The sequence below is a fragment of the Nyctibius grandis genome, chromosome 8, assembly GCF_013368605.1.
Source record: "Nyctibius grandis isolate bNycGra1 chromosome 8, bNycGra1.pri, whole genome shotgun sequence".
NCBI classification, from domain to species: Eukaryota; Metazoa; Chordata; class Aves; order Nyctibiiformes; family Nyctibiidae; genus Nyctibius; species Nyctibius grandis.
The window spans coordinates 47,839,887-47,864,670 of NC_090665.1; the positions used below are offsets into that span (position 1 = coordinate 47,839,887).

At 44.5% G+C, this 24,784-nt stretch overlaps 1 protein-coding gene across 2 annotated transcripts in view; it reads left to right on the top strand.

Annotated features, from left to right (window-relative positions):
* The first annotated feature begins 12,856 nt into the window (after positions 1 to 12,856).
* RAVER2 (ribonucleoprotein, PTB binding 2) overlaps positions 12,857 to 24,784 on the top strand; it is a 35,482-nt gene continuing 23,554 nt past the window's right edge. For both annotated transcript variants that reach the window (XM_068406439.1, XM_068406440.1), the window contains exon 1: positions 12,857 to 13,039. In XM_068406439.1, the coding sequence (XP_068262540.1) occupies positions 12,860 to 13,039 (180 nt within the window). In that variant the 5' untranslated portion in view covers positions 12,857 to 12,859. The remainder of the gene's footprint in view (positions 13,040 to 24,784) is intronic.

Here is a 24,784-nt window from a genome sequence, read left to right on the forward strand (position 1 = left end):
GTACAGTAAAATAACTATATGTGTGATATCAGGATACCCCTTTATACTATGTATAAAATTAAAATCTCTAGTGAAATAAACTGTATATAAAGTATAGTTCAGTGGATAACTGGCTAGATTGAAATTATTCTGTCTCCTTTTCCTTTAGTTTTCTGGCTGCATGAGTGCTATAATAGGAATGAAACATTTGATCAGGTTCCTGTTGTTTTTAGAAGATCTAAACTTTACATATCAATGACAGTATTGACATATGTTTTAAAGCTGCTTTTTTTTTTGGAAATGATAATTTCTGGAAGCAGTCAGCCCCTGCATGGACTCACCAAAGCCATCCTTTGGGTTTTTTCTTACGTGCTCCTGAAAACTCGCTCGCGCTGGCTTTGCTGTTCTGCTGTGTTCGTGCAGGACTGGGCTGTGGGTTTTGCTGAGCAGGCAGCTGCAGGAATCTATTAAGCACTGCTTTATGCTCTCCAAGGGCTGGCTCGGATGCCCTGTAACGGTTTGTGTGTCAGTCTGTAGACCCAACTTGCTAGAATTTCTGAATTTGAATCCAAAATAATGCTGGTTGTTGGGTAATGGACGAACTGGCTGTTTCATCAGGTTTGCCTTTAGAAGAAAATGCGTTATCTTAATATTACTGCTAGACTGAAGAACAACATACCCAGCCAAGAAGCAGAATTTTTAAGCATGAAGGGAAAATAGCTTTCAGTGTGGGAACTGTTCAACTATATGTAAGTTATGACCTACGAGGAACGGCTGAGGGAGCTGGGGGTGTTTAGCCTGGAGAAGAGGAGGCTCAGAGGTGACCTTAGTGCAGTCTACAACTACCTGAAGGGAGGTTGTAGCGCAGTGGGAGTCGGCCTCTTCTTCCGGGCAACCAGCGGTAGGACAAGAGGACACAGCCTCAAGCTTGGCCAGGGGAGGGTCAGGTTGGACATTAGGAAGTATTTCTTCTCAGCAAGGGTCATTAGCCATTGGAAGGGGCTGCCCAGGGAGGTGCTGGAGTCACCATCTCTGGAGGGGTTTAAGAAAAGCCTGGACATGGCACTTAGTGCCACGGTCTAGTTGCCATGGTGGTGTCAGGGCAATGGTTGGACTCGATGATCCCAGAGGGCTCTTCCAACCTGGTTGATTCTGTGATCCTGTGAAACATCAAACAAGATGCGTTGCTGATTTCCTAGTCCTATAGGACTCATAAAAGTGTTCTCACTAAAATTCAGAGGTAAATGAGATTTGAATTTCTAGCCAGGACTTTATTTGTTTAGGTCTGTGTGTGTAACATAGAAGCTGGGATACAGCTGAAAGCCGTGACCACGCGACAAAAGTGTCTCTGGAAGCCACTGACTTGTAATGTGGAATTTAAATTGTATTTTGCCCATCTAGACACACATGAGGGAATCTTGCGACGCAGCAGCAGTTCTTGAACTTGAGTATTTGCTCCCCAGTTGTAGTTTTTTATGTCAAGCAACATTAGAATAGTTCCCTTGCATATAAAATAATATAAATGGAAATAAAGAAAAGCACCCCTTTGGCTTGATCTGCACTCGCCTGCCTGCTCTGGTGCTGATGTTCATTTACACCAGATAAGGCTATGAAGCACATTTGTTGTGAGAAGCAAGTCATTAAGTCCAGCTCTAATTAAATGGCAGCTTTAAACACAGGTTCTATGTATACATTTATTAACCCACACTTCTGTACTACTTTTTTATAGTGGGAGAAATCATTTTTGCTCAGAATGTATCAGAAAGTAATATGAATAAGCACATGCACTGTGAAATGCAATAACACTAATTACTTTCTTGACTACAATACTGTTTCAGTGGATTTTTTGTTGTTCTTAAAACTATGCCAGGCAGAAGCCACTTGCAGTGTCCTCCTTGCAGCCCTGCCAGGAATACGTGTGTTACACTTCTCTTTGAACAGCTATCAGAAAGTCACAGCAGTCAAACCCCCTTGGTTTTACCTTTAAAAGCTTTCGTAGAGCTGCACCTCGCTGCCGCTTCAGCACTTCTGTCCTAGGACGTACAAACCGTTCCTGGGTCGTGGGGTCTGGAGAACCTTGCTTATACTTGCAGTTATGAGAAGAGCCAAAGCTCTCGCTATTAAGGAATAATTAAGGGAAAGACACAGAGCTAGAGGTGTGCCAAATCACAACATCAGATGCTGACAGCTAACCTTGTCCTAGCAGGAGTAAATGCAATGCTGGTAAAGATACGATTGTTCATTTAAAACAAAACCTGATGAATACAGGAGGGAACACAGATGTAATCGAGGTTTCTGAGAAGCTGCATGATAGCTCTTCTGTTTTTATTGCCCGTGTTGCTGCCATGGCCATCCCTCCCCATTATTATTTTACTGTGTTGAGTGAGGAGCAAGATTATAAAATGAGCAGGTAGCTGCTTGACTTGGACTCATACCCTGTATCCTCCTTACCCATAACTGGTAGACTTTATGGCCTTTAATTTTCCACTTGTTTCATTTTTGAAACCTGGTTGCATTAATTTCCTGTAGGTTTTCTTTCATTCTTCCAGAACAAGTTCTTTTGAAATGTAAAGAAGTGGTGCCTTTGGTTTGTGTTCGCTAATGTTGAATTGAGTTAATGCTTTCAGTATTTGAAATCTGAAAATTTGAAAATCCATATTCAGTATGGATTTTTCCTATATGTAACAAGCAGGTCCTCTGTCCAAGTGACCTGGTTGCCCAGAGATAGAAGCTGTTTCTGTGTTCAGAATATATTGCTTGAAAATTAATTGAGACGCTTTTTTTATTTGTTTACATTATTGCCTTGATAAAAAATGTGATTTGGAAAGAAATCCATGACACAGTTTGCCCATGAACATTCTGTAAGGCCACTTAAGCCATGAAATAGCGATAGGACAAGAGGACACAGCCTCAGGCTTCGCCAGGGGAGGTTCAGGTTGGACATTAGGAAGCATTTCTTCTCAGCAAGGGTCATTAGCCATTGGAAGGGGCTGCCCAGGGAGGTGGTGGAGTCACCATCTCTGGAGGGGTTTAAGAAAAGCCTGGACATGGCACTTAGTGCCCTGGTCTAGTTGCCATGGTGGTGTCAGGGCAATGGTTGGACTCGATGATCCCAGAGGGCTCTTCCCACCTGATTGATTCTGTGTAATTCTGAGAGAGAAGACAGATGAGAATTCATGAGATGCTCACGTGTGCAGTGATAGTTGTGACTATAAGTGGTCAAAATGAGGTCTCCAGCTTTCACAGGCTTTATTCTGTAAAGTGACCTAGAATTGGGGATGAGGCTAGAAAGCAGATTTTCAGAGTACAAATGATGGGAGTAAGCTGGCAGCAAATACGGAAAAGGGGGAAAAAATAGGATGCAGGAGTCCTGGATCAAGTTAAGAGGGTGCAGGTAATCCCAAAGTGCAAGTGCAAAGATTATTTTGCAGTGTTCATAGCTCTTAGCCACCATTTCATCTGTTTTTAAACAAGAATCCCAGCTCTGGCTGGGATTTTCAAAGGAGCCAGCACTCGGCTTTCCGTGATGTTTGGAGTATGAATTCCTACAGCAGTGAATTTGGTAACTGTTGGGTTGTTTTGCCGGACAATCCCCCCTTTGCCATGGATCCTAACTATGAAAAAGTAATCTAAGTGCCATCGAGTGTTTCATATTACTTATTTGCAGCTCCTGCGCGATGAGGGGCGATTATTTTCTCTACTTTATGTCCTCTGAACTGAGTCACGGAAGGACCTTGGCCCAGAAGGGCTTGTGTCTCTGAAGCCAAGGCTCCAGTGGAATTTAGACGCTCAAGTCCAAGAGTGCAGTCCTCCAGCCCCTGCCTTGTTAGCCAAGTGCCAACCATAACTGGTTTTATCTCTGTAGGAAAGCCTGATGCTTCCCTGTCCCCGCACCAGTTGTATCACCTGCTTTGGGCTGTCCTTTTTGAGGCTGGGGTGTGCAGATCCTCTGCCTGGGAACCCAAAGGAGCCTGAACTGGCAGAAATTCAGAGCTATGTGTGTGAGCAGGAGTTTCCACAGTCACTTACAGACTCTGCACGGCAGCCTGAGCTAGAACATCCACTTACTGCTTGCCTGCACCATTCCAGGCAGAGGCTTAATCACGTCTGCCTCTCTTCTGCAAACTTCCAGGGAGATTTTCAGTAAACAGTTGATTTAATAATAAATTAAAGGGAAATAAATGTCTGAAGTACAAAAGAGTTTCCTTCAAATAATCAGATTACTCTATTTAACCAAGGCTTTTGTTGTAATCCAACGCAATTCTACACCCATCGATAGCAGTTAGCAACGGCCCGAGCAGAAGAGAAGAACAGATTTGGTGGCAGAGGTGGGACATTTATTAGATCTGGAAGCTTCACCTTCAGCTCACAGATGAAGCATAGTGGCCTCATCTAAATTCTGTGGAAAAAAATGTACCGTTGTTAGCCCTGGGCTGGTTTCATTAGTGGTAGCAGTAGAGGGTACCGCTCTCAGAAGCTGGGAGCCAGCACTAACAATTACATTTTGTTCTGTTTTATTCTACATTTTTATAGCTGACACTGGCAAAACCACCAGTTCCTTGGAGCGCTGCCTGAACAAGAGCTCTCTGCTCTTACTGCCACTAATGGAATAAAAACAGCGATAGCAAGGAAGGGAAACTGTTGGCGTAGTGCAGGAACCTTTCTACCCCACCCTCCACCTGGCAACAAAAGGGGAGGGTGCGAGCACAAGAGCTGCTCCACCGATAAAAGGAACAAACTCAGCCTCCAAGACTGTCAAGTCAGCACTTTTTACAAGCAGTACGTGTGCGTGGAAAAAATGCGCAGAAAGAGGTGGTGCCGTGCAGTGCCACGCCAAAGTTCATCTAAAACTGGCAGTCTCTCCTCTCTGAACCCAGGCACTATCACACCAATTGAACGATGGGCCAGCCTTGGATTAGATCATCAAATATTTCCAGTTTCGTCAACAGTTTGAGGGCGACCAAGCTGGTGAAGGGTCTGGAGGGTCTGACCTACGAGGAACGGCTGAGGGAGCTGGGGGTGTTTAGCCTGGAGAAGAGGAGGCTCAGAGGTGACCTTAGTGCAGTCTACAACTACCTGAAGGGAGGTTGTAGTGAAGTGGGAGTTGGCCTCTTCTCCCAGGCAACTGGCGGTAGGACAAGAGGACACAGCCTCAAGCTTGGCCAGGGGAGGGTCAGGTTGGCCATTAGGAAGCATTTCTTCTCAGCAAGGGTCATTAGCCATTGGAAGGGGCTGCCCAGGGAGGTGGTGGAGTCACCATCTCTGGAGGGGTTTAAGAAAAGCCTGGACATGGCACTTAGTGCCCTGGTCTAGTTGACAGGGTGGTGTCAGGGCAATGGTTGGACTCGATGATCCCAGAGGGCTCTTCCAACCTGGTTGATTCTGTGATTCTGTGAACATTGATGGATTTTTTTTTTTTTTTTTTCTAATTTTAAAACTCTTCCACTGCACCCAGAGGTAATGAAATCAGCCAGATGCTCAGAGATAGGTTGGCACTGAGAACTGCAGGAAACTGGGAACTTGGTCAAAGAGTTTTAGTAGACTTATTTTCAGTTTTCCAACTTTCTGACACTTTGGTCCCAATATCTTGGCATAATACATGCAAATCACATGCAACTGGGAGAGACTGAAGGCTGGTAATTAAACTATATTATCTAATTCCTGCAAAATAATAATAATCTCTTTCAATATGTTTATTTCCATTGCAGCTTAACCAGGGAAATCTCTAGAAATGAGCCAGAATGTGTTACTGCTGTAACCTCAGCCAGAGAACCTGGGTAAGAGGAAGGGGATGGGGTTTTTTTTGCTCCCCATGAAAACAGAATGAACATGTAGAAGTCAGCCACTTCAGTAATGTGTTTATAGCAAAAAGTCTTGTTGCATGACAGTTTCTATGGAAACCTTTTTATAACTGAATGGCAGAACATTTTAAAGTCTCATAAATTTTTTAAGAATGCATTGGGAAAGTTTAGCTTGCGTTACATCCTTTATGCCAGTTTTCCATATTTAACCAGTTACAGCATTTTTTAAGGACAAAATATTGTGGGGGGTGTTTCAAATTCCAACCTTTGCTGGCAGGGATAAATCCCTGACTGGTTTATCCTATCAAAACAAATTGCTGGTAAGATGCCTGTTCACTCCCAGGACGTACTAACTATTCAGTTAATCACAGCAAAGAGTTTCTTCAAGTTTATAATTAGCCAGATGCATAGGGCCTGTAAACGAGAGAGTAATGGAGATGTACCAGTTTACCCTGGTGAATGCTTTAATTCAGTATTATGATTTCACTATTTTTTTGATGTGAAATGATTTCACAATTTCCTGTGAACTATCAATATCACTTTCCAGTTCCTAGAAAATAGGCCCTTATAGAAAAATCTGAGACAGAATGAAAATTGAAACTACAATTTGCAGCACATTAACAGCTTAGCCAATAAAAATACTCTGTGTAGGAATGTGGGGTCCTACCTGCTTTTGCCAGAAAACCATGGAACATTTTTTTTTAATATTAAAATTGCCAAAATGTACTTTCTGCCAAGAAGTTGTTACTAAATTGGAAGTTGACTAGTTGACTCTGAATGAGGAAAAATAAAGCCTATGGAGGAATGAATGGTGATTTAAAGCAGGGAGGCCGTTGTTTTAGGAGAAGGTATTGCTGAGGTTCCCCTGTGACTCTGTTGGCCTTTAGCGCCCATAGTTGAAGAGGACGGTACTTACAAGAGTTGTTCAATCGTATTTTCTTTTGTTCTCAGTTATTCAAGAAGCTCAGTTATTATTCAAGTAGTGACAGGACGAGGGGGAACGGCTTTAAACTGAAAGAGAGGAGATTGAGATGAGATATTAGGAAGAAATCCTTTGCTGTGAGGGTGGTGAGACACTGGCCCAGGTTGCCCAGAGAAGCTGTGGCTGCCCCCTCCCTGGCAGTGTTCAAGGCCAGGTTGGATGGGGCTTGGAGCAACCTGGTCTGGTGGAAGGTGTCCCTGCCCATGGCAGGGGGTTGAAACTGGATGGTCTTTAAGGTCCCTTCCAACCCAAACCATTCTGTGAGTCTGTGATTCCAAGCTGGATTTGTTTTGTGGTGGTGAGTTTTGAGATTTACTCTTTTTTTGCCATCTTTAAATATACCCTTCACATGGATTCACTAATGACATGCATTAGGCAACAAAGGTTATAAATTCTACTGCAAAGACCACGCTTCCCAAAATAGACCATGACATTACGTTTCAGTGTAATGATTTCCTCAGAACAGTTACTGCCTTTATAAGTTACAGCTCTTACCTCTTTTATCTTTTTGCTGTTTATTTGCAGACCACTGTTTTACAGAACGGAAAGTGAGGAGAAGTTGCTAACCACTCTGTTACTGAGATAATCCGTCATTCCTAACACACTTAGGAGCAGTGTTACACCAACTTTAATAGCTATCATGTTCTACTTAGAAAATATTCAGCTGTGGGCAGAATTACTTGAAGTGGTTTTGTGTCTGTATGGAAGAACATTTCAGGAGTAAAGAAACCCCATTTTTGGTCATACGCCGCAGTACCTGACACGTCCCAGGGAGTGGGAGCGATGTGCAGTACATATAAGGCTCCCGCAAAGGAGTGTGAGCAAAGTGAAAATAACTGTTCGTTGGCAACGCAACTCTGAATGAAGCATGTGGCTGTTGGGGTCTCTGAAGCAATCTGTTGCCCATCTGGCACCCCCTCGACAAGACGGGCACTGCTGCGATGGGATTTGATGGACCTCAAGTCTGATCCTGTATTACTGCAATTCCTAAGTGCTTGGAGAATGAAACATTCATCAAATCTCTCTGGTATTACAATGAGCTTAGCAGGTAGTTGGGAGGACTTACCATGGCACAATACCTGTCTCAACAAAACTGCAGTCTAGACATGCTGAGTTATTGTAACGGTTAATTAGTGAATTTTAACCCTGCAGAACAAGTGAAGCCTGAGACTACGCTGTAGCTGCAGAGAGGGGTGTCTCCATTTAGCCCACCCCCAGGGCTAAACAATAACCAGTTGTTCTGTCACCCAGTCTCCCCTCCCTGACCAAGAAAGGGAATTGGGAAAAGGAGGGAGACTCATGGGTTAAAATTTAAACAGATTTAATAACATAAGAAAACCAATATTGATGCTAATACAAAAGACACAAAATTATACTCAGCTCATAGAGTGGTGGCAAGTCCCTCCAGGGATAGTAACCATTGAGAAGAGAGGAGAAGGAGGGAGAGGAGAGCAGAGCAAAGAATCCCCCATCTCCAGCAGCTTTCCCATTTATAGTGAACCTGACTTTAATGTTATACAAGACACCTGTGGGCCAGCCTGGGGCAGCTGCCCTGGGTTTACCTGCTGATGGCCTTGATCACCATCCCACAGCTGGCCACACACTGAAACTAAATGGAACAGAAAAGGGATTCTATAAATTTTATCCCTGCAAAACCAGGACAAGGGGTTTTGAGGTTTTTGCTTCATCAGAATACTGAAGGTATCAGTTGCTCACTGCGCTGCTCTAGGTTGGTAATTCGATATGAAATTCTATTTGTTTCTTAATGATCCTCACTGTTACTGCACTACAGAATGTTATACTGAGAATGCCAAACGTATTTAAATTGGTTAGAAAAACGGTAGAAGGAACTTCTTTTGGAACCTCTGGTATATTTTGGAGGCAATTTGCATTTGTGAGATAAACGTTGATTGAGCACCTAGATGATCACTAATTAATAGTGTTGACAATTGAATCTACATCTTTGGGTTTCAAAATTTCAGTTTCCTAATGAAGTTCTGGGCCCCACACTTCAAGAAAGATGTTGAGGTGTTGGAATGAGTCCAGAGGAGGGCGACCGAGCTGGGGAAGGGTCTGGAGGGTCTGACCTACGAGGAACGGCTGAGGGAGCTGGGGGTGTTTAGCCTGGAGAAGAGGAGGCTCAGAGGTGACCTTAGTGCAGTCTACAACTACCTGAAGAGAGGTTGTAGTGAAGTGGGAGTCGGCCTCTTCTCCCAGGCAACTAGTGATAGGACAAGAGGACACAGCCTCAAGCTTGGCCAGGGGAGGTTCAGGTTGGACATTAGGAAGCATTTCTTCTCAGCAAGAGTCATTAGAACATTAGATGGGTCTTGGAGATGCAGCAGATGTTCTAAATCTTGGCTTTTATATCATCTGCACAGATCTGAACTTGTTTGTACTTTTGAACATGGACATTTATGCCTGAGTGCACCTTTAATTCAAGAAGAATGTTTGTGACACTATTCTCTTTGAACACTCTCGTCCCATAAAAATGAAAAAAACAGATATGGCTCGTATTTCTTCAAAGCTGCAGAAGCATGGGTAAATTAATCGGCAGCTTTAGAAGAGCTACAAAAGCAACTGCTGTGGCTGGGTACATTACTCTTAATTAACAAGGAATTTAATGAGCTAAATTAAATTACAGCAAAGTGGCTTATCTGTATAACAGCATCAAGTCAGCAATGCGACTGAAGTTACACTTGCAGATCACTAACCTTTGCTGCTATTTTTAAAAAGTGCTTTTTGCCTTTGCCGCAGTTTTGAAACATAATGGAAGTGCATTAGAAAACTGAAGACTGTTTAGAGTGCAAAGCATAAACGCGCTGCAGGGCTTCGTTTTGAAAGCATCAGAGTAACAGTGTACTCATACAAACATGCATACGATGTGTGCCTATAGGATGGTCTGTAATCAACAAGATGAACTTCAAGAAAGATGTTGAGGTGTTGGAGCGAGTGCAGAGGAGGGCGACCAAGCTGGTGAAGGGTCTGGAGGGTCTGACCTACGAGGAACGGCTGAGGGAGCTGGGGGTGTTTAGCCTGGAGAAGAGGAGGCTCAGAGGTGACCTTAGTGCAGTCTACAACTACCTGAAGGGAGGTTGTAGCGCAGTGGGAGTCGGCCTCTTCTCCCAGGCAACTAGCGATAGGACAAGAGGACACAGCCTCAAGCTTGGCCAGGGGAGGTTCAGGTTGGACATTAGGAAGCATTTCTTCTCAGAAAGGGCCATTAGCCATTGGAAGGGGCTGCCCAGGGAGGTGGTGGAGTCACCATCTCTGGAGGGGTTTAGGAAAAGACTGGACATGGCACTTAGTGCCATGGTCTAGTTGCCATGGTGGTGTCAGGGCAATGGTTGGACTCGATGATCCCAGAGGGCTCTTCCAACCTCATTGATTCTGTGTGATTCTTTAAGGAAAATACATACATGCGTTCGCTCACTGTCCTCCTCCTCTCCTGGGTACAGCTGGGTGGAGACTGTTACCACTTGCATTTCATCCTGAGTTGCATCACCTCAGCATTCTCCTGAAGACATTTCCCGCTCCTGCAGATGCACAGAGACTTGTGAGAGGGTTCCCTAACCTGTGTCAGTTCTCATGGCATTGGTTAGCAAGGACCATTTAGGCTTACACAGTTTATTTTCACTGTTACAAAGTAATTAGCAGTTATAAAGAACCTAACGTACAGGTGAACCAGAGTGTCCACATTCAAACTGGAAAAATTAATGGTATAATTAATTACTCTGCTTTCAGTACTTCATTAGCTTCACTTAACTGTACAATGATTTAGCAGATCCACAATTTCTACTGTAATAGCCTTATCTGGCAATTATTTCTGAGGAGACAGTTGTGTGTTTCAGCAATCTTTTTCACGATGTCAGAATAATTTACATCACATAACCTAGGATATGATTCAGATAGGTTTTCAGGAGACAGTATTTAGTATCCCTACTTCAATTTCATAGCTTGACCTGAAAATCAGTTTGTAAATACTTACTAGCATACTTTTCACTCATCTTTTTTTTTATCTTTTCCATGGATAATTGTATAGGTAGCATGAATAATAATTTGTAAATCTTCAGGCATATACTTGCAGCTTGTGATGGAAGAGATATTTCACAGCTTTAAAATGCAACTCTTCATCTGAAATTTGAAAAAAACAGCAGGTATATACTTATGTTGCAGTTACATTTCTCAAAGAATGGTGATCTGTGAAAATCTTGTTTGTCTAAGAATATTGAAATTTCCTTAGATCAGATCTCACAATAATAATTTGTAATAACAGTTGTTTCTTGGTTTAAGTATGAAGGCTAAGTTATTCAGGACTTATTCAGGACAGGCTGAATCTGGCAGTTCTCAAATTCTCCCGTGACAAATACATGAACTATTCACAAACGTCCTTCACACCTGTGATTTTCAAAACTTCGTCAAACATGATGCAAATATAGAAGGAGGAGGAATGTTACCTGTTGAAAAAAATTAGGGAAAGGAAGCCCTTGAATCAAAGCTTGTCAGCCCTGACAATTTTTTTGATAATACACCAAAAAGAATTAAAAGTACTTTGATTATTTTTTGCTCAGTAGTTTTTAAACTAAGCTTAGAAGTAGTGAAGGTCCAAGATTCTTTGTAGTCTTAACTTGCTAGCTTTGGTTTGGACCAAAGCAATTTCTAAAAACACTATTGTTGTTTGGTGGGGTTTTTTTCTGTAACTGGTAATCCTGCCTCTAAAATGGCACTTTAAACCTAGTCAAGAATTATCACTCAGAATTCGATTTTCTTGATAAGAACTTATTCACATACACCCAATTTAACTCAAAGTGTGTTTCCAATTTCCTTTTTAAGACTACTGTTTTTCAGGTTTGGATTCTCTTTCGCCTGTTCTTTGTGGTTGGCCTCTTATCTAAAAATGGATACAAATATTTAAATTATTCTTCACTTATTTATAGCAATGATGACAATGTTAAGAGCTAAATTTACTGTGTTGTAAAGGACATCACAAGTAACTATGCTACGGCGAAACGGATTTTCCAGGAGAAAAACCTATTTTATTTTTTTAAGTACTGACTAGCACAGTGAAACATTTTTACAGCAGAAGGGAAAATTTCTCTTATAGTGACTCCCAGAAATACTTTCCTTCTACCGGGATGTTGTGCTCCTTTTCGTCATGGCAGTCGCAAGCCCTGTGCTTGCCCATCCACCATTACATGCTGCTTTGCCACAAGAGGGTGACTTCTGCCACAAGTGCAGCACCCAGGCGTTGGTTGACCCGTTTGGATGCTTTGTAATTTGTTTGGTATGTTTCTGGTGAAGAATAAAATTAGAATGAGATCACCTTGGGCCATCGTGCCCTGCTAACCTCTGACGGAGCATTTGGGTTCGCTCAAATCTGCTTTATTTTGTTGTCACTCTGCATTTCAGTCTCTCCGAGTGGACTTGTGCCTAAAGAAGGTATCGATGGGGCTTTGGGGGAACGATATCTCCTGGGAGCCATGAGCCGCATCGTGCCTCAGTGAGGGAGAGGGCCGATGCCCAGGCCTTGGCCTCCTTGGGGCACCTCCGTCATGGCGATTTCCCTCCTAATGGACCCCCAAACTCTCTCCTCAAGAGCGCTCAAGTCCTTCCCTAAAATCTGACTCGAGGTACATCACGGTGGGAATGAAATTCACCCTCTGATCCCCTTTTATCCCCACACCCCCAAAGGGGTTCGCAGCCTGAGGCCGCTCCGTGCACCACCGCGCTCCTCCTGAGTTTTCTCTACCCCCCGCCCGTTGTCCTTCTCTCCTCACAGGGGATTTGCGCCCTTTTCACCGCCTTTGTGCGGCACCGGGCCGGGGTCGGGCCGCCTCTTTCGGGGCTGCCGGGAAGGCCGAGCCCGCTGCCCCCTCACGAGGCTCCTCAGCGGAGGCTCCGCGGGTTTCATCCTCCCCCGGGAGCGACAGGGAGAGAGCGGCGGGCGCGGCCAGTGAGCGGGGCGGGCCGGGGGCGGGGAGCACGGCGGGGCCTGGCGTGGCTCCCCGCGCCCCGCCGTCCCGTGCCCCGCGGCTCCCCCGCCGCCCGCCCGCCCACCGCCGCGGCTCCCCCCGCGCCGTCCCGCTCGCTCTGCAAGATGGCGGCAGCAGCCGAGCGCGGCGCGGAGCTGCCCGCGGAGCCGCCGCGGGGGGCCCGGCCGCCGCCGCCGCCTCTGGGCCCCGAGGAGGTGGCGAGGCGGCTGGCGAGCACCCGCCGGGAGCTGAGCAACAGGCGCAAGATCCTGCTGAGGAACCTGCCGGCCGAGAGCAGCAGCCAGGTACGGCCGCCGCCTCCCCTCAGCCGGCCGGCGGCGTGGCGCGCTCCCGCCGGCGCCTCGGGCGGGCCGTGCCCGGGGGCGGAGGAGCGGTCGCGGGGCGGGGGAGTGCTCGGAGCGGGGCCGGCGTGAGGGAGGTGCGGCGCTTCCCGGCGGCCCGCCTTTGCCCTCGTCCCCGGCGGAGTTGGGGGGCTGCAGTTTCCCTTCCTCCCCCCGCGGGTCCGCTCGGGCTTCTCCTCCCGCCGCCGCCTTCGGCGCGTGGCTTTGTTACCGCCGGGACCGCGGTGCCTGCGGAGAGCGGCCCCAGCTCGTCCTGCCCGCGGCGGCAACTGTCGCCCTCAGCCGCGGGGGGCGACGCCGGGCCGGTAGGGCTCGGCTCCACGGCAACTCCGGGCCGGTGCCAGCCGTTACCTGCCCGCCTGTGGGAGCCGGCGTCGGGCCCCGGGGCGGGAGGGAGCGGGCCCCGTCCCGGGGTAAAGCCGGGGGGGGGCCGTGAGGGACGGCGAGCGAGCAGGGTGTGCAAATGATCAAGGAGTGCAAATAATTAAGGCTAATGAGTGCGCTAACAGCACCTGTGTGGCTGCTCCTGAGGGATGGAAGCAGCAGCCGGCCTGTGGCCCGTTAGCGGCACTCCTGAGGTGGCACCTGTGTCCTCGCTGTGTCCAGGCAGGTAGGGCGACCTTACAGTCCTGCAACGCGTCCAGTTTCTGTGTAAAAGCAAAGCTAAAGCCTTCAAGCCTGTTATTTTTACTTCTGAGATGAGCAGCACATAGTCAGTGATAAGTGTTTTTCTGCAGTCTGTTGGTGGTTGAGGAGAATTCCGCTCAAATTACTGTTATTTGTAGGAGAAGATGGGTGAACTCTTAAACCTAATTCGTGTGAGTCAGATTTTGAGGTGATTTACCAGTCGCTTACCACGTCTTTACCAGCTCCAGATATTCAACTTGATGCACAAGTGTAAAAAAATGTAATTACAGCTTTTGTTCTAAACCATTCCTTGTGTTTCTTCCCCTCTCATGGGCAATTTTACTACCTGCGGGTAAGTGCAGCACGTGAAGACTATCATTTTCTCCATAACTCTGGTAGAAAGGGACTATTCATTTTAGAGAAGATCTTTCAGCGATCAGCGTCATTTGATCCCAAGTGCCGAGCTTGCTTGACACGGCACTTCTTGCTGTTTTGTTCTCACGTATATGGTGCCTTTCGCTCTGTTTGGCCGAGCTGTAGTGTGATTGTAGGTAGTTACAGTTTTAGAAATGACAGTTTTGCTATGATCCTGCACGACGATTTACACACCGAGCCGAGCCTCTATTTATAGCAACCTAATGACCTAATCAATAGCAAACTCGCAACTTGGAAGACCCTGCTAATCTTCACCGCCATCACGCGTGACTGTGTTGACAGAGAGGGCTTACTGGTGTATCACAAGATGCTTGCTGCGGATAGCTGGGACAGGATCACTTTGTCTGACACTCCAACAGTTGTGTTACTTGCTCCTGTTACCCGCAGCAGGTACTGCATGAATTCACATGGGGACTGGTTGAAAGCACATCTCACCTGTGTGGAAGCCATCAAGTTTGGCATTGCTTGGTCAAAGAATGCTACAGGGAACTATTAGTGTGAAGGTTCAGTTTGGCAGCCACATGGTGTTTTGGAAGTTTGCCATTTTGTTTTGATGACTTAAAAGTAGCACTTAGATGCCTTTTTCTCCCTATATAAGGTTCTAATGTTCACCTGTAGAGTAGTGTACCACCACGTACAGATCCTGAAACAACAGTTTCAAAAGATGTCATTTTAATTTTTAACATCATTGAGCTATTGGTGTTGGCATGTAAAGGCATGCTATAGAGAGGAAGTTTCTGTCCTGGAGCAGTTTTGGAAAGGAGAAGTATGTTTGTGGTCAGGCATGTTAAGTATACATGTGTATTTGGCTGTCTTGCATTTCCAAAAATTATCATGAAACTTAACATTTCTTATTTCAAATTAACACCCTTGGTAAACACTGTGCGGAGGTGTTTTGTCTGCTGTTTTTTTCTTGAAATGATTGGTTAGCCAAGTAAAATCAGATAAACTGTTGCTAACCTGGCCAATTTATTCACCTTCAAGAAAGAGATGGACATCGTTAAAATGCAGCAAAGTCTTCCATTATAGGTTTTCATAAATGTAATTATTAATCTCTAATCATTGGGTTTGCTATCATTTGTTGTTATTATGTGAAGAGTGAGGCCAAGATTTACCAAAATAATTTTTAAGCTCTTCTGCTGATACAGATTGGTGTAGATGTTCAGTTTTGTCAGAAGGTTCATCTTCAAAACAATAACAAAACTCCATTTTTTACAGGTGAAATCAGGTAACAAACATTTTCCTCTGCCAGTTGTAGCTACATATTAACTTATTTTATTTCTTATTGTACTTGTAATCTTCTGTTACCTTTGGAGTTCCACCTGTGTTAAACTGAATTTAAAAAAAAAATACTTTTAAGGCCACAGAAGAAATGTACCTTAGCCATGAAATTTCTGAACCAGAATACCACAGGTTTGTAGCCTTAGAAACCAAACAAACAGATCTTAAGTGTCAGAAGCGTTTGGCGCTTTAGGTGCTGGGTGGCTATTGTTAAGGGGCAAAGGTTGCCCACGTTTGAATCTTGGCATGTGGGATTTCTCTCTAAATGCATTTGGCAACATCTGTGTTGGTAAGGAACTCCAGCGCCTGTTTTCAGGAGGAAGGACAGCCTGAAGAAAGCACTTTGCATTCTGTCACACCAAGTCAGTCAGCATTCCCTTACGAGTTTTTTTTCATTGAGTGTCAGCATGAAACAAAGCCAAAGGGGGAACAAATTAAGTCAAAATTATGTCAAGAATATTCTTTCTGCATTGGGCTCAGTCTGCAAATATGTACTTGCAGGATTAGTATTTCTTCAAGCATTTCTCTCACTACAGCCGTGGAGAAAGGTATTTTTGTGACAGATCTGTGGTAAACATTTTTATTAGCACCTTGACTGTTCTTGAAGGTAAAGTCTCTATTTACTGTTTAGTTGGCAAGTCAATCAATTTTGTACTGACCTCTCACAGTGGAGTCTTCCAGACTTGCCAGTGAGTTCCCCATACTCATCCTCATCTGATTCCTCCAGCCCAGACCTGGACTGTGCAGATTATGAAAGGTGTGGTGTGATAATGACCCAAAAGTGGACATATGCTGTTGCTGTGACCTCTCTAAATCCTGAGATGAAGCACCATTGATACCTGTGCAGCTGTGTTTTTGTCACTTTTTAGATTGCTGCACCTATAAAATTAGATAGAAATGCGCTTGTTACTGCTCTGATGCCTGTTAGTTGGGTCAGTGTTGTGAGTAAATCAGCTTACCAGATAACTCCTGCCTTAACTAATGTCAGGTTTTCCCTCCCTTGACCCAATGTTTTCTATCATTGTAGCTATATGTGAACTGTATTAAAAATCAGCTCAGTGCTTTGTTCTGCTTAGGGGTGTTCCTTCTCCTCTCAAGCTCTGGGAAAGGTGTCATCTGGTACCACACCATGCACTGAGAATGTGAGACCCCCTAGGTATTATTCTCAAGGTACTTCAGATTTTGAGGTAATGCTGTAGCAGTGACTACTGTCTTAAAAAGAGAATTCAGTACCGAGTGTGGACCAGGCTACGTGGAGGGTCACAGCTGGCCTTCCTGTTCCTGCATGGAGCTTCCCTGCTGCACTACATACCAGCCTTCACATACAGAATCCCAGAATCAATGAGGTTGGAAGAGCCCTCTGGGATCATCGAGTCCAACCATTGCCCTGACACCACCATGGCAACTAGACCAGGGCACTAAGTGCCATGTCCAGTCTTTTCTTAAACCCCTCCAGAGACGGTGACTCCACCACCTCCCTGGGCAGCCCCTTCCAATGGCTAATGACCCTTGCTGAGAAGAAATGCTTCCTAATGTCCAAGCTGAACCTCCCCTGGCGAAGCTTGAGGCTGTGTCCTCTTGTCCTATCACTAGTTGCCTGGGAGAAGAGGCCGACTCCCACTGCGCTACAACCTCCCTTCAGGACATGCTCTCCAGAGCAACGATCCTCTATCCTCCTACAGCCTTTGCAGAACATACTCCTCTAACTTGCAAATCTTCTTGCAAGAGTGAGGACGTGTCATCTGCTCTTACCAGAGTAATTGTTTTATGGCTTCATTAGGATGAGGGGCCATAAGCAGGATCAAAGGAATCCTGGCAGGGCAGTGATACGTGATGTTTTACAGTAAGGCAGGCAAGATTGTCCCATTGGTGTCGGTCTTTTTTAAAAAGGTCAGATAGAGGGTCTGTTCTTATTAGCATTAATATCCTCTGATGCAGTGTTGTGGTAAGACTGATGTTTGTAAGAAGAATTTTTACAAAGACACTTAGAGTTGAGCTTGGTTGCAGTCATTTGTTTTATTCTGGTCAATGCTTGGCAATGAATTAGCAGTCTCTTGGTTGGACGTCTCTTGTGACTGCGTTGTTGTGCGTGCATCTCCCTGAACTGTCATCTCTGATGAATCAACTAATCCGTTTCAATAGCGAGGAACACACTTGCATATGGTGTTGAACACTTAGTGCCCTGGTCTAGTTGACAGCGTGGTGTCAGGGCCATGGTTGGACTCGATGATCCCAGAGGTCTCTTCCAACCTGGTTGATTCTGTCGATTCTGTGAAATTGCAGTGTCCAAAGGCATGCATTGCAAATTGAAGGTCCTTGGAACTATCATAAAACTGCTCTGAGTGCTCTGGGAGGCAAGAGGACTGCTCTGGGCAGAGGGAGGGAAGGAAGCGATAACTTCTTCTCTCCTTTACTGGTAAAGAGCTGCCAAGAACTTCAGGATGACCAGAGTGTAAGTGAAGTTGTACCTTACTAAACGGGAAGTTTTATCTTGCTGGAGTGTTGTATGGCAAGTCAGCTTCTGTTTGTTTTGGTTTTGTAATTGCCCCAATGGATTAGAAGAATTGTTTTTCATTTCCCCCAAGTCATTGTTTTTTCACTGTTAGTGGTTCCTTATTTATGTCTGATTAACTTCCACAGGAGCAGTAGCTCATGAATGTGACGTAATCAGCAGTCTGGTACCCTGGCACACCAGTTCGGATCCCATGGAGGGGAGTTAGAAAGAACAGACCTTGGGCTGTCTTCCTTGCTAGTCATTACTGAGATCTGTAGCAAAATCTCCAATCTTCCCTGCCAAGATGAGCTGACCCACAAGGGCTGTTCGCTTTTAGATTCCCCCCTTTGCAGCTAAGGAGCCAGTGGTGCAGAAGTTGCACTTGCTTTCCACCAGGTTTTTTCTGTGCTTGATTTATCTTTAAATGCCACCATATTGCAGTCACATTTCTGCTTTTCTTCTGTAACATCTGAGGCTATAAAATAAACCTTATAGAGGGAATGTTCTACTTTAATGTAGGACGTGAAGTAAAGTAGGGCTGATTAATTATTTTAATACCCTGTCGTTCTTCTTTGGCATGACAGACTCTAAAGAAAGATGAAACATTTAGGTGTTGATAAGAAACTGGTGCAGTCCACCTGGGATGGGGATTTATTTGGTGTTTTGGGACCTGATGTACCCATCCAGTTTTTTTCACTGGTGTCTGTTCCTGATCAAAAGACAAATCACTACTTACCATGATGCTATTTCTGGTGGGGTTGGGTTTTTTTTTTTCCCTTCTTTCTCCCTGGATTAGCCACAATTTTCCTTTTTGATCGAAAGCCTTTAATGAACTGTGATGATTTGAGGAAGTACTCTCTCCCACTCTGGTGTATGCCAGACGTTTAAGTAGAAGGGGCCTTTGTGTTTTAGTTAGTCCTCCGTCACACTGACTGCACATGAAAGGCATACTTGCTGGGTAGTGAGGAGCTCTCGTGCCTTAGGATGTACGTGCTTTTTGATTTTCTTTATTGCTTTGCTTCTGCTTTGTGCTCTTGCTCTCTCATGTTACCTCTTCTATGGCTTTTTCATCTTTCATTTAGCTTGCATGCCGCCCAGTGTACCCAAGATGATGAAATTAATTTCCAGTCCCATAGTGTTCCTCTTATCAACACACAAATATGTCTCTGGAAGATCAGAGATATATGTTTTTCATTCCATGTCCATCATAAGTTTACTGAGAAACTGTTTTTCTTCTTTCTTAATGTTTTCTTATATTATTTACTAAAGATCTGTGGAGGGTATGATCTTACAAAAGTGAGAGTCAATTCTCAAACAAAAAGGTTCACCCCAAAGGTGGTGAAAGGTGAAAAGGTTCACCCCAAAGGTGAAAATTCTAGTTTATGGACTAGAATTACAGGCTTGATTTTATTTAGAGTTTCGTAGTTTGTGACTGTTGGTGGAAGTGAAGAGGAAATGTGCTGAGCAGAAGCTTTAGGCCACACCTCACGTAGACATCTGCTACACATCTTAGACTTGATCCTACAGCCATTGCTCATCTAAGAACTTCGTTTAACGCAACATTGGAAAAAAAGCTTGAAAATTTGCCAAAGAAGAGAACATACTATATGGTATGGTGAGTCCAATCTTTGAAATTTTGCTTGTTGGAAGCAAGGGAGGATTTATCTGGCAGACAGTGCCCAGTTGGTGAAAATTTGAGGACCTCTGTGGTCATTAGCAGACAGGAGATGCTTAAAATTGCCCTTTGCATCAGTCCTTGTGCTTTGTTACCTAACCCTCTTGGTGCTGTATACTCCACTCCTTACTCTCCAGCACTCTTTGGGATTTTTCCTCAGTAACAGATTATTTTAAACCGTGTTGATGTTCTCTTGCTTGCTACCTTTTTTCTTTTAGTTACGAGATGATTTAAAACTTCTTGGTTAGCCAAACATGTTATTTAGCTCAACTACTTAAAACATAATTGATTCCCATTTCAAGAACATGCATGTGAAGTTGAGGCCTTCAGCTACTTACTGAGAGCCAAGTTATAGACCAGGCTTGTACAGTGTTTATATTGGAAACACTGTGGAAATCTGGCCAGGTGCCATTAGAATTGTTAAATATTTTTCTTGCCAGAATAACACAATTCAGTATTACATCTAGAGGGAGAAAGACACTTGGGTTTAGGGTGCTGTATATTGTTCCACGTGATGACTGAGTATTTCTCGCCTATTTCTTTTCTTACGCTATGAGATCGTGGCTATGAAAAGCTGATTTTATTAGAAAAAATACTAATTTGATAAATAGGGCAAATGTGCCTGTTAATGACTCTTGTTTGCGTTTAAAATGATGCAGGTAATAAAGCATAAAGACAGATCCTCTCGAAGGCATTCTTTCCATTTGAGAGATGCAAATTTCAGATTGATAGTATATGGTAAAAACCTCATGTTGCCAATTTTTCTACCCAAGACAGGACAGGCCAAGAACTGAAGTATTTCAAGACCAAATTTCTTATAATAGTAAATAATATATTTTTTAAAGTATATTCAGCCTGTATTTGCTAGTGGTTTCTCTTAAACTCCCTTTAATATATTTGATTTTGCTTTTTCTGCTAATTTTAAAGTATGAACTGATTATTTTTTAGTTAGGGTTTTAATTTTTACTGAGGATAAGATTAACTAACTTTCAAAGTCTGCTTTTAAGAACTTTGAAGTTTTAAGGGGCTGTATAGTAGCTAAGTATTATCCGTTACATTTCTGTTCCAAGATGTTTAGTTGGAGCCGCTGGCCTGGCCCATGTGTTTATGCAACTGCTGTTGCTGTGAGCAAGCTCTCTCCTCCCTTTTCTCTCCTCCTCTCCGTTCCTGTGGTACATATCATCCTTGCATTGACCAGGGATATGTCCCCTGGGAGCTGCCTGGTGGGGACTTTGCTCAGGTACAAACACACAAAGAGTTGGTGCTGAATTTTACGTCTGGTTCAGCACCAAGTCACAGAATCACAGAATCAGTCAGGTTGGAAGAGCCCTCTGGGACCATCGAGTCCAACCATTGCCCTGACACCACCATGGCAACTAGACCAGGGCACTAAGTGCCATGTCCAGGCTTTTCTTAAACCCCTCCAGAGATGGGGACTCCACCACCTCCCTGGGCAGCCCCTTCCAATGGCTAATGACCCTTGCTGAAAAGAAATGCTTCCTCATGTCCAACCTGAACCTCCTCTGGCGAAGCTTGAGGCTGTGTCCTCTTGTCCTATCGCTGGTTGCCCGGGAGAAGAGTCAATCCTAGGAGAGCAATAATGAAGGGCCAAGATACACACCACTATAAACGGTGTTGGTGGTGGAAACTTGACAGGATCCATGACTGCTGTATGTCTGACAGATAGCTTTATAACTGCTTACAGTTTTTGTTGTCAAAATATAACCTAGCCTGATGTTCAGTGCATGACATTCATGGCAGCCAGACCTTGTGCTTTCGTTGCCATTTTGTTTAGACTTAATATGATGCAGTTAAATGATGATTATTGTGGTAATTGTCAGTCACTTTTTTTTTAGACTAGTGCATTCATTCATTTATAAAAGAGGAAAAAATCCTTTAGGAGAAGCAGTTTTGTAAACGTTATGTGGGACAAATACAAGTAGTTTGTATGTGGATATGGTGAGTGTGGGCAAAGTGGTGGCAGCTGGGGGTGGAAGCCACTGCTCATGTGTGGTAGAATCATAGAATCACAGAAGGGTTTGGGTTGGAAGGGACCTTAAAGCCCATCTAGTTCCAACCCCCTGCCACAGGCAGGGACACCTTCCACCAGACCAGGTTGCTCCAAGCCCCATCCAACCTGGCCTTGAACACTGCCAGGGAGGGGGCAGCCACAGCTTCTCTGGGCAACCTGGGCCAGTGTCTCACCACCCTCACAGCAAAGTTCCACCACTGGGTTTATTAGTACTGCTTTGCTAAACCTCCTGTGATAAATGGTGAGCGCTTGCGTTGCGTTTCTCGCGTGGCTGCCCAGCAGAAGGCAATGCCATGGCAGGGCTGACCCGGGGAGGGCAAAAGGTTTTCCTGCTGCAGAGCATGGGTAGGGACTGACGGCTTCTCCATGGGGGTGTGCAGTGGTGGCAGTAGGTCCTGGCGTGGCTGGGCTGGGGGTGCAGAGGCTGGGCTCCCTGGGTGCATGAGCTGGCAGGCCGGGAACAGGGGACGAGCTGCGGCTGTTTGTTTCTGCTGTGCTCAAGGAAACAGCCCTCTGCTTACATTCCTTGCAAGTTAATAGGGTTGCACCAGAGAATATACCTGACTTGGATGACCCATTTCTCCTCCCGGAGTAAACACTCCTTCCTGGCCCAAACACCAGCTAACTGCTTACACCAGAGGGACCAACTCCGTCCAGTGCTGTTGGTGCACGGCGTTTGGTGGTGCATGGCTGAACCTGGTTAGGAGCAGCGGGTGCAGGGTTCATGTTGCTTTCCCTGACAGTTCTGCTCTGAGCTGTTGGGAATAGAAACTGTTAACAACATTAAGACAGTAGTAGTGTTTGTTCTTTTCCAACAGGCCTAAGTGTTGAAAGGTGTTGAAGGTAAAGTTTAGAGAAGAGCCTGAGTTCAAAAGCCAGCTTAGCACTTCTGAAAATATGATGAAGAATTTTAGTTTAATGTACACAGATACTTACCTATCTCTTTAATTAGAAGGAGTATACATTTGCTTAAGAGTCGGCATGGTGTGTTTTGTTTTTGTCACAGAAAGTCTTTATGTGAAAAACACTTCCACTGAAATACTACACAAACCCAGTTCCGCAGGTAAAGGTCCAGCCCTGCCATGGGCCATGAGAACGCAAGAGCAAGCACCTTCCTGGAAGAGCCCGTTGCACAAACCTGGTGCTGTTTACAACAACCTGTGGAAATCGGTGTTAAAATCTTTACAAAAATTACTTTGCTTAAATTAGGTTTTCATTTTAAATCTTCATCATGTTCTCATTATTTTTCACATGATTATCCCATAAAGATATGTTCACTACAGGCTATTTTCCCTCCCAATTAAAGTTTCAGTTACTGGGAAATCCTGTGGAATCATCTGATTCACAGATGACTTTCCAAAGAGTGTTCAGAGCTGTTTGAGATAGTATTTCCTGCTACTTAATGATCATATAAAACTTTCAGTGTTACTCTTCACAGAATCACAGAAGCAACCAGGTTGGAAGAGCCCTCTGGGATCATCGAGTCCAACCATTGCCCTGACACCACCATGGCAACTAGACCAGGGCACTAAGTGCCATGTCCAGTCTGTTCTTAAACCCCTCCAGAGATGGTGACTCCACCACCTCCCTGGGCAGCCCCTGCCAATGGCTAATGACCCTTTCTGAGAAGAAATGCTTCCTAATGGCCAACCTGAACCTCCCCTGGTGAAGCTTGAGGCTGTGTCCTCTTGTCCTATCGCTAGTTGCCTGGGAGAAGAGGCTGACTCCCACTTCACTACAACCTCCCTTCAGGTAGTTGTAGACTGCACTAAGGTCACCTCTGAGCCTCCTCTTCTCCAGGCTAAACAAAAAAGGTAAATATGTCCCCCTTTTTCGAAGTGGGACAGAAATAACTTCTTCAGAGTCTTCAGTGCCACAGTATAGCTGAGCTATACAAAACTGTGCAGAAAGTGTCTTCTCAGGCACTCATGACTGAGGATGAACTTCTGTTTAATTCTCGTTAGAAGGATGTCCACAGTGAAATCTCCTACCTGACTGGACTCTTTGAACCGTGCCTGGCGTATTTTGCTTTTCAGAAACCACATCCTTATCGCGTCCGATGAGAGACGTTGGCTGGAGAGATGGCTGGTAGCTTGCGAAACGCTGCCATGTTTTATTAATGTAGTATTTGACAGCTGTTAACTAGTGAAACTAGAGATTGGTGTTTGCTTGACTGAAAGGGATGCACCTGATACCAGTCACGGAGAACCCTGTTAACCTCTAGGCTGTATGTATTGAATTAGCAAACTGGCAAGTAGACTGGGCTACTGGAAATGGTCTGCAATTAAACTTCAGACAAAGTTGGTTGATTATTTTGCTTACTCAGGTGGGCTTTTGCTACCACGTTACGACTCATAGTTTCTTCTTGGGAGTGATTAATGTTCATCTCTGCATTCTCACCACTGAACTGGTAATAGTTTGTGGGTTATGTGCATACACCTTGTTGGGGAGTACCTATAGCAAGCTGGTACACACCTCTTACACTTGCTCCTACCCCACCCCTGCTCTCTCCCTGTTAATTAGTGGGAGCAAATAATCCTCTTGGGATTGATTCTTCATTGAGCATCTGTTCAGTAATTGATAGAGGATACTTTGCAGGGGGTATTCTGGGCACAATTAGCTGCTGATTGAAAGAATATTCATTATTAAAAGAGTGAAAATCCGTTACAGTGAACGTGAGCAGTTATAGGAAACTAAAGCAACTGTTGCATTTTGTGACAGCGTTGCCTGCCCTTAGTAAACTGCGTGATGTGATGTTGTGGGTATTTCTTGTCTGTGTGGTATTTTGACTACGCTAGCTGTGCTTTGGAGAAATTGTGGGGGTTTTGCTATTTAATGAACTGTGATGTTATTCATCTTTATCAAAAGGCAGTCAACAGGACGCCCTGTTGTGCTTATGTGACTTTATATAGTGAAAAGTAAATTAATCAAATTCAGTAAGGCATTTTTTATATGAGATAAAAACACTGTTGCAGTAGTATAACCAGCTCTTTTAAAAACAAATATTTGATAGTGTTTCTATGGTGAGATTTTGTGTTTATTGGGAATATGTTGGGGTTTGTTTTGTTATGTTTTTTTTTTAAGTGAAGATGAATTTATACACTTATTTGGTCTGGTGAATTGTTTATCTGATGTTACTTGTAC